We start from the raw sequence: 9,797 nt of genomic DNA, 5'->3' as shown, positions 1-9,797 counted from the left end.
CACACTAGAAAGGAAAATCATCCACCTTCTCCGCATAATCCCACAATCGATCGTTAATGTTGACCATTCCCTCCCTTTTTCCTATAACCATATGGAAAAACTCAAGAAACATTAACTGAGAATGGAGCTTATTCATGGTATTGGCAACGTACATGATAACAGGTTGTTTCCAGAAAGAACTTCACCAACAGAAGTGCATATTCTACCATCTATAATTTATTCGTAAAGTACAGAAACTACACAGCAAGCATCATTGCATATTATAATGATCAGTTCTTGAATTCCTTTGGGAGGTACTGGGAGATCTCCTTTTTTATTATTATTACAATGAGATATCCGGTTGAGCTACAGCTTGGAAGATAAGATCCACTCTTTTGCTGATATTGCAATTATGCAGCCGAACTTCCTAACTCTGCATTTAGTAACCTGGAAAGAAGAGGATCCGTGATTCTTCCTCTCCAGCTATAATCATCGACACCAGGAATCATTGTGTTGTAAGTTTTATTTTTATATACACACTACAAATATGTTGATTTATTACGGATATTGTTTATTAAACACAAGAACATTGAAAAATTCTAAAACCCAGCCTGAACCCAAAAGAGCAGTAGAAAGGAGGGCAGAACCAAGCAATAGCAAGTACATGTGTAGGTAAAATTGAGCAAGAATGAGAAATGTCGACGTTCAATTCATGGTATTGGCAACGTACATGATATAGCAACGTTACTATTACAATCCCAATAGCCTTAATGAGTTCAGTGGAAGAATTCATGACTTCAAAATTAAGCACAAAGATACGTTTTCCCCAAATCATCCAATTATAGAAAATAATAATTCGATAGAAAAAAGGTAATTACACAGATCATAAGGGGAAAAACACGGACTAAAGGAATCCCTACTGAAAATGAATTGATGCTGATGAGAGTGAATGCCATTAACTTCTGGTTGACTGCTTGGGAATTGCATGATAGCATATCGCACATCAAGATTATATAGAGGGGTTAAAGGATATTCTAATCATTTGGCTGGTCCCACTCCACAGATTCCCACCATTCTTTTGGATACACCTGGATTCTTCCAATAGATGGTTGGCCATTTTCAAGCGGGGCTAAAGAGAGCGGTATCCTCTCTAGCTTCATACAGTAAACAACTTCAAGTTCTTGGAGAGCATCACAAATCATTACCCCACTGCAAATGCTTTTTAGCTATGATAAATTTCTCAATTTCAATAGCCGCAACTTCGGCAGACTGCATTCAATGGAACGGCTGCTGCCATTGTCTCGTTCTTCACCCACAATCCTGCCTTCATCTTCTTCTTCGGCTGCTATTATCTCCTCCATTTTGTCACAAAATTCAACTTCAATCACTTCCAGGTTTCTGAGGTTCGGTAACAAGCCAGAAGGAAACAGCTTTTTTATACTTGGACAATTAATCACCTCAATTGTTCTAAGACAGGAGAAGGGTGCCATTAGATGGCAATGGTTGTAAAGAAGCTCCTTCTCTGCCAAAGAGGACAAGTAGGTTCTTCAACCAGTAAAGATGAAGAATTTCAAGTCTTTCAAGTATATCGGTGGCAAATATGGATAACGAGAGCAAGCAGTCTATACCATCACACTCACAAATTACTAAAGACTTCAGTCCAGTTGCTTGTACATTGCATAAGTTTCTGGCATCATGGCATTTAGCAATCAACAGTTTTTGTATGCCTTCAGGAAGTGCTAGAAAATCTCCTCTCAGCCCAATATTGCAGTTATATAACTGAACCTCTTTATTTATATGTTTCTTTGAAATTGTAGAAAGTATAAAATATGTTATGACATGGCCACCTAGTTGTCCTAACATGAATGTACCTGATAGTTGCCTCTCTTCTAGAGATTTTTGGAGACACTTGTTGAAATCAATGACATCATAGAAATGGCATTTCGAAGATTCCACCTTCCTCAAGCCTGCTACTTCCTCCACTTCAACTGATCTGAAACCTCCCAAAGACTGATGCAGGCAGAGAAATTGTAAATTGGAGAGATTACATAACATAGTGGCAGGAAATTCCTTGAGTCTAGTTCTGTCAAGATTAAGATACCTCAGATTGCACAGCAATTCTAGCCCATGAGGCATCTCTTCAAGTATAGCATAACAGAAATCCAACATCTCCAATTTCTTGAGCTTCGCTAATGATGGTACATGTCTCATCTTGTAACAGCCCATCAGCAACGATGCAGTGAGACACGCAAGACCAGAGATGGAACCTGGTAATTCATGTATAGCAGTAAAACAGAGGTCAAGAACCTTGAGCCCACACAATTGTTTGAGAAAAGAATCCGTAATTAATTCCAGTTTGTAGTTTCCACATAACAATAAGGTTGCAAGTTTGGGACACCTTGGTGAAAGGTTAGACGGAATTTCCTTGATGTCAATTTCCATTAATTAGACTGTCAAGGTCCTCGGTCCATTTCTCCTCATCTGGGAATTCTGTTAATTGAACACCAGCTTCAACCATGGCTCTTGAATCATAATTTGGAGGGCCATATCCCTGATCAAGTCATGCATCTTGACATATCTATAATCTTCAGTTATAAAACTCTCCAATAAGCATGCACTCTCGAGTTTATTAAGCATGGAGCGGCCCTTATCAAATTGGGATTGCCTGCTCCCTATAGCTTCTATTATTCTCTCAACAATCAAATACTATATCACTTCATTTCTGTTGATCTTGGAATACTCTGGAAATAACGCACGATGTAAGAGACATTGTTGCAATGATGAATCATTCAAGTGTATATAACTAAATTTCAACATCCTGAACACCTAAAGTTCCATGCTACTTTGTCCAAGTTTTGATTCTTCCCATTTCTCTAGTACTTTCCTCCACACATAAGCATCTTCCACTCCCCTCATGCTTCTCGCCAATGTTTTAATCCCAAGGCGCAAACCAGCACATTCACTCGCAAGAAGTTTTGCCAAAGGTTCCACATTGATGTCATAATTCCCCAGTTCCTTGGCAAACAAACTCCAAGCCTCATCCTTAGAAAGAGGCTCCAACTTGACCACGTTCTCTAGGCAGCCCATCCATTTACAAACATCTGATGATCAAGTTGTAAAAATCAACTTGCATTCTTTCGCTCCAATAGGAATTCCCACCTTCTGTGCGTCAAAATGATACCACAAATTATCTAAAATCAGTAAAGATTTTTGTTTTGAAACGAATGCTTTTGAAAGTTTTACAGCCCTTCTACTCTCATCATCTTCATTTGAAAGATCCAAATCAATGTATTCGGCAATCAGATTCTGTAACTTATAAATGCTAAAATCTTGTGTTACGGTAATCCAATAAACATGACGAAAATAGTTTGGTCTTTTTAGAAGCAAATTATGGATATGCATCACCAGTGTTGTTTTGCCCACGGCCCCCTTGCCACAAACACCAGTAGTGAAAACCTGCTCCTTATTTAACAGAGACCAAATATCATCCGTATTTCTTTCAAACGCTTAACCCACTTGCTCTGTTGTCGGCCATGCATCTCCTCTTGACTCGTGTACCGCTTCTGGAATCAAATCTACAGCCATGTTCTCTCTGCCACAATTCAAATCATCGTTCTCCGTTGACAAACCATATATCTCATGCCAATCTTTTTCAATTGATTGACCAACTAGGTCCGTTCTTGGAAATGCATTTCCACTAGTGTCATGTGCATCAACAATATTCCCTTCAAGAGAGCTACTCATTTTAACAAGCTGGACCAATTCTCCAGCACTCTTGTTCTCTATTTTATCGGTGCTTTCAACTTCCATTAGCATCTCTTCTACATCTCTCGCAAGAGTTTCAAATTCTTTCTTCTCTTCTTGAGAAGAAGTTGAAATCATAATAGCCACCCCATTATTGCTTGAACTTGGCATGGTTTTACGTTTCTTTTTTGTGCCATAAATAGCTAGGGAGGCTGCTTCTTGGATATCTTTAGGCACTTCTGCACAAACATTAATGCCACGCCCTTTGACTCCAGCGAAATGCGACTTGATCCTCGAAATTGAAGTAGCAGCAGCAAATATATACTCACAAAACATGCACTTCAAAAGACCACCAGTCATCTTCTCCACGTAATCCCAGAAGGGATCATTCGGTCTAACCATGTTTTATCTCTTTTCAAGTTGATTCCTACATACACAAACAAAATTCATTTGAGAAGAAAGGAAGTTAAACTGGATTAATTAATTCAAATTAGAATTTCTTTTTTTAACAACTAATTTATAAAGAAGTAGCTAGAGGGTGGTGATTTTGCCACACCGCCCATATATATAACGGCACACTTCAAAATAGTGGTGTATTGTGCTGTTGTCGCTGAGCTTACAAGGGGTATGCCGTTATGAAGAAACTGTGCGTAAGAATCACCACCCAGAAGTTGATGATACCAAGAGGCAACAAGCCAACCTATAAATAAACATACAAAAGGAATGAAAAACAAAAGCATGTGTAGTTTTACCGTAACTTCAACAGACAGCAGAAAATAAAAAAAATAAATAGGAGAATGAAATGAAACGAAACGAAGACAGCATAGCATACCTCTAGCTCTAGCTGGCCGGCTGGGTTTGGTGTGGTTTTCTTCTTAAAAGATGTTGAGGCCAAGAAAGGAACAGGCGAAGCCAGTTGCTAGAATCTTCACCTTAAACGAGTCCCACCACGCGAGCTTTTATCTTGGGAAGATGCTGGTAAGAAATGAGCATTTATTGTCGACAGACCGCCGCCTTTGAGATTACGTTTTGGTTTAAGAGTTCTCGTCTTGAGTTTGGTGACTAAAGGGCAAGTTTCTTCTCGTAATTTATGTCAGCTTCATATTAAATTTAGCTCTTACAAATTCTGGTCCTCGATTTTGTTTCTTGACCGCAATTCGGCCCAGTTACAAATAATCCAGATTGAATTGCCTTTTCTGTATGATTTTGTAGGTGTAAAAACAAAAACAACCAAATCCTTCCCACGTTATCCTCTCGAATTGCATCATCAGAAAATTTTTCACAACAAGAAAAGCATCAATGACGAATTAATAAATAATTAATTTTGGTGAAAGCGAGAGAGGGAAAAAAAAAGGTTAATTTACAAAACGTGAACAACCGGGCAGCAAGTAAAACTGTTCTTGTCTTCTTCCTTAAGAGTGTAAGAGGTTTGCCTTCGTAAAGAGAAGTAAGAAAGATTAACTGCTCTTTAGTCTTACATTAAAATTATATTCTTCTTCTTTTCTTTCTTTTTTTTGTTTTTTTTACAATGATGATATTAATGAACATTGCAGGACGCTTCTACTCACACGACACAGGTTTATAAATTTTCCAGTACGAGGATTGCCGACAAAGGCTCTGGCAAAAAAGCAAAGCATTTCAATAAGTCAATGAATTCCCATTTTTTTCCTTTAAACAAAGATGAGATATTATTTATGATTCCATTTAGGAATGACGACCGACAGAATGTGAAAGATATAGTAATTAGGAACAATTTTATACAATTTTTTCCCAGATTCGTGTAATATCTGAAGTTAAAAACTCAAGTTCAGATAGGATATAAATATTATATTATCCACTCGAAATCCTAAACCCTGCCCGAACTGGACCCATAAGTCATAACCTAAAGATTTAAAAATATTACAGTTGTACTCAAATATATATATATATATATATATATATATATATATATATATATGAAAAAGTAGGGTGTCCCCTCCCCAGCCATCAGACTTCCCTTCTCTTGCTTTCTCCCTCTTGCTCTGTTCCTCCTATATCCAGCTAGCAATATGTAGAGAGGATATTAAGCAATATATTAAAAGATCTCAGTGCTACTATTATTATTTATATAGATATAAAAAATGATAGATTGGAGTAGTATAATGACACTTCAGCCTTTAACACAAAAAGTTATAGGGATAGTAGGGAAGGGGTGAGGTTGTCTTTTTGCTGGGGTGTATTTGGCATTGAAGAAATAGTTTGGGAGAAAACGATCAGTACATGTTGTGGTAGGGCTGCAAACCATGAGGAGCGGGCACCTAGCGCTAGATTTTCCCCCACAAGGACATCTGGCGCTTGAGCTGCCCAGCCCTTGCGCGGGGCAGACCCAAGCGCCACCAAGAGCTTGTGCATGTCCAATGCACGGGCAAACCCCAGCGCCACCTAGCGCTTAGGTCTTGGCAAAAGGCCCGATTGGCTATGGTAGCCTCAACGCTATGTGGCGCTAGAGCAGCCCAAGCGCCCTGTTTTTTCTTTTCATTGTTATTATAATGAAATTACTAATATTTATACCACAACTGATAATATTTTTAGTATTCATATTATTAATTATAAATAAAATAATAATATTTATAGCACAAATAATATTATTTTTTATATGAATATTTTAAATTTTAATAAAAATAATAATATTTTTAAAGCAAATACTATTCATTATAATAAAATAATAATATTTGTAACACCAATTATACTATTTTTAAGAGTGATACTTTTAATTGTAAGAAAAATTAAAATATTTATAACACAAATTATACTATTTTTACTATTAATACTTTTAATTATAATAAAAATTAAAATATTTAAAATCCTTCGTCAAGACCCAATAGAATTGGGCCATGCAAGACCCATTAAGCTTGGGTGCTGATGTCACAATGGGTCCTCCTTGAGACCCAGACGCCTAATGCCCCACATTGAGAGGGCGTGGGCTGGCTCACCTCAAGTGACTGACATCACCACGTGGTGCTCGATATGCACGTGAGTGGGCGCTATTTGGCTCACCCCAAACACCCCTAAGTGCCACCGGGCACTCTAGTCAGCATGCTAAGGTAGCGCTTGAACAGGGCCACCCAAGTGCCAAGTGTCCATTTGTTATTGTTGTTATAATATGATATATTTATAACACAAATGATAATATTTTTAGTATTCATACTATTAATTATAAATAAAACAATATACTATTTTTTATATGAATATTTTAAGTTTTAATAAAAATAATAATATTTGTAACACTAATTATACTATTTTTAAGGGAAATACTTTTAATTAAAATTAAAATTAAAATATTTATAACAAAAATAATACTATTTTTTATATTAATACTTTTAATTATAATAAAATTTAAAATATTTATAACACAAATAATATTATTTTTTTATAATAATATTTTTAATTATAATAAAAATTAAAATATTTAAAATTTTTCATCAAAATCCAATAGAATTGGATCATGCAAGACCTATTTGAACTGGAGTTATAACCCAAGACAATCAAATTCTACCTCACACCTAAGATAATGAAGCCCTTTACCATGACCCACGTGTTTTGGCTCTCCCCAAACCACCCCATCACCACGTGACTCACGGGTTACTAATATGCCCGGTTGGATTCATTCAGTCAGGTCAATTCCTTACTCCTTACGTGCTTTTTAATATTTGCCTAGTCGCTTTGCTTCTGCACATTCTGTGCTCAATTTCTTTCCAAGTCATAGGGTAATCTTCACTTAATTTTATTTAATGATCATTCAAATATTTTCTGCAGAAAATTACTTGAATTTTCAAGAATACTCAATGGATACCCAAAACCTGATTGGGTCAAGTTTGATTTATACCTAATAGGGTTTTAATTGGGTCCGGGTAATAAATTTAGTTTCAAGTTCTGGATTAGATATGGATATTAAAAAAACCCGACTCATGATATCCATTGCCATCGCCATCCCTAATTCCATCTTCTCCCTGCTTCCTTTTTTTTGCCATGCCTTATGAGCCATTTCCATGTCCAGCTACTACAGAATAAAAGCCAGCGACCTGCCCAAAGACTATTACGTTTATGGGCCTGGTTCATTTGGATGAACAGCAACTGGTTCAAGTTTAGACTGGCTCGTTAAGCAGCGAGCATTAACCACGAGTCCGCACGGGAGGTAGGTGATTTACTTTTATGCTCAAAAGGAAGTTCTGATCGGTATCCATTCCCAAACAAAATCACTTATCTTGGCGCAACACAAAATTGAAACTGAACTCCCTCACCGACAAGAGAGAATGAAAGCTGAAGCAAAGTTTACGAGGGAAGGACATCACTAGCTGCTGGTAGCTATCCAATTGCCACAGATAGTTAAAAACAAAATGGGCAAGAAGGACCCTCATCAAACAAAAGATACAGAGCACTTTACTGAAAACAGCTTCAGAAGATACAAGAACTAGTTTTCAGCCTACCGGTATTCTTCCCACACCGCATACTAAGGTCGAACCATGTCTGTCACACCTTGGAGATACAGTCTGGAGATTAACATTCTGTGATGATGTTTGCCAACCTGCAAAATCAAATTTATCAGCAACGATGAGGGTGGTATGCAAATGAATTATTTATGAAATGTGCATGAATGAACAGGCAAGGCAGCCATTGGTAATTAGAAACCTTCACATCCTAAGCATCTTTGACGTGCAAAAGGAAAAGAAGAGCCATTGGAGAATGAGCAAAAAACAAAGAAGGGAATGCACCTTGAAATTTAAAAGCCTTACTAAAGTTCAGAGACTCTCCTAACATGTGATATGGTAATGCAATCTTAAAACACAGAAAGAGAAATATCTTAATGCCTTAAGCTTTGGGTTATGAAATATCAAGCATTTAGAATGGGCCATGACAAAATCTTTAACTGAACTAGCTCCAAAACACAGACGCAAAGAAGTTGGTTGACTTCAGCAATCTAACTATCAAGCTAATATGCAAAACTGGAATAACAGAATCATATCAAATTTTCAGCAAAATTGAACCTTCCATCCGCCATACCACCCAGCCAGTTCATCAACAAACATAAGCAATTACAAACAAAACCAAATTCTAAAACACAATTTTCGAGGGTAGCTTACCAAAGCACTGGGAAATTAATCACAGATGCAACCCAGCAAAAAGTAACTCCAATTCCTCATCTTGTGATACAGTCCTCTAACAAAATTGAAAAACAAAAGAAGATTTTCAAATTTTGCTGTCAAATTAGCATCTCTTTTAAGACCACAACTTTTGCTGGTAAATAATTCGGATACCTTAATGGACATAAGTTGGAGGATCTTATTGAGAACACGCAAACGATGAGTAGCATAAGTGCTGGTTGCAGGGAGTTGATTAATTCTCTTCATTTCTTCATGAACTGCTGCAGTCTTCTCTTCCTTACCCGTCTGTTTCCATCGAGGCGTAGATGATTGTGTATTTGTCGTAGTATCCATAGCCTCCATCGTCAACTTGGCCACAAAAACACCAATTTCCTTCAAATCTGCGCAAACCCAATAAGATAAAGATAAGAAATTTTTTTAAAAAAAATACACGATTCAAATTAGAGTAATTATTAATTGAGATAATCGTGCACAGTCCCTTTACGAAAGTGTTTGGTTGCTTGAGAAAAGAGAGAATAAAGAGTACCGGATCTTTTCTTTTATTGCAATTTCTCGGTAACCAAACAGAGCGTAAAATTAGAGGGGGGGACAGAGAGGGTTACAGGTTTCGTTCGTCTGCCGATTTTGGGGAGAGGAATATTTTACTAGTGTTGTACAGCGAAGAGGGAGAGACAGAGCCTAAAAACTCACCGCTTTTCTGATGGCAACGGCTGTAATTTTTTAAGTGATGGTTTGTTTTTGTGTTTTAAAAATATTTTTAAAATAATTTTTTTATTTTAAATTAATATTTTTAAATAATTTTGATGTGCGGATGTTAAAAATAATTTTTAAAAAATAAAATTATATTATTTTCATGTATTTCTAAATATAAAACACTTTAAAAACAATTATTATCATATTTATAAACACCCTATAAATTTTTTACTGCTTTCT

The 9,797-nt window shown here is 36.6% G+C and overlaps 1 protein-coding gene across 2 annotated transcripts; it reads right to left on the bottom strand.

Annotated features, from left to right (window-relative positions):
• Positions 1–8,033: 8,033 nt before the first annotated feature.
• LOC133699297 (uncharacterized) lies at positions 8,034–9,537 on the bottom strand. Of its 2 annotated transcripts, none has more exons than XM_062122506.1 (4): positions 9,391–9,537; positions 9,018–9,244; positions 8,844–8,919; positions 8,034–8,287 (listed from the first exon to the last, which is right to left on the bottom strand). In XM_062122506.1, the coding sequence occupies exons 2-3, from the start codon at positions 9,204–9,206 to the stop codon at positions 8,863–8,865; spliced, it is 246 nt and encodes an 81-aa protein (XP_061978490.1). In that variant the 5' UTR covers positions 9,207–9,244; positions 9,391–9,537; the 3' UTR covers positions 8,034–8,287; positions 8,844–8,862. The 2 variants fall into 2 exon arrangements, with proteins under 2 accessions (XP_061978490.1, XP_061978499.1); XM_062122515.1 differs by having other exon boundaries at positions 9,018–9,212; positions 9,391–9,531.
• Between the last annotated feature and the right edge of the window lie 260 nt (positions 9,538–9,797).

The sequence above is a fragment of the Populus nigra genome, chromosome 1 (assembly GCF_951802175.1).
Source record: "Populus nigra chromosome 1, ddPopNigr1.1, whole genome shotgun sequence".
Taxonomy (NCBI): domain Eukaryota; kingdom Viridiplantae; phylum Streptophyta; class Magnoliopsida; order Malpighiales; family Salicaceae; genus Populus; species Populus nigra.
Note: the sequence above shows the minus strand (reverse complement) of the source record. Positions and strands in the feature narration are given on the sequence as shown.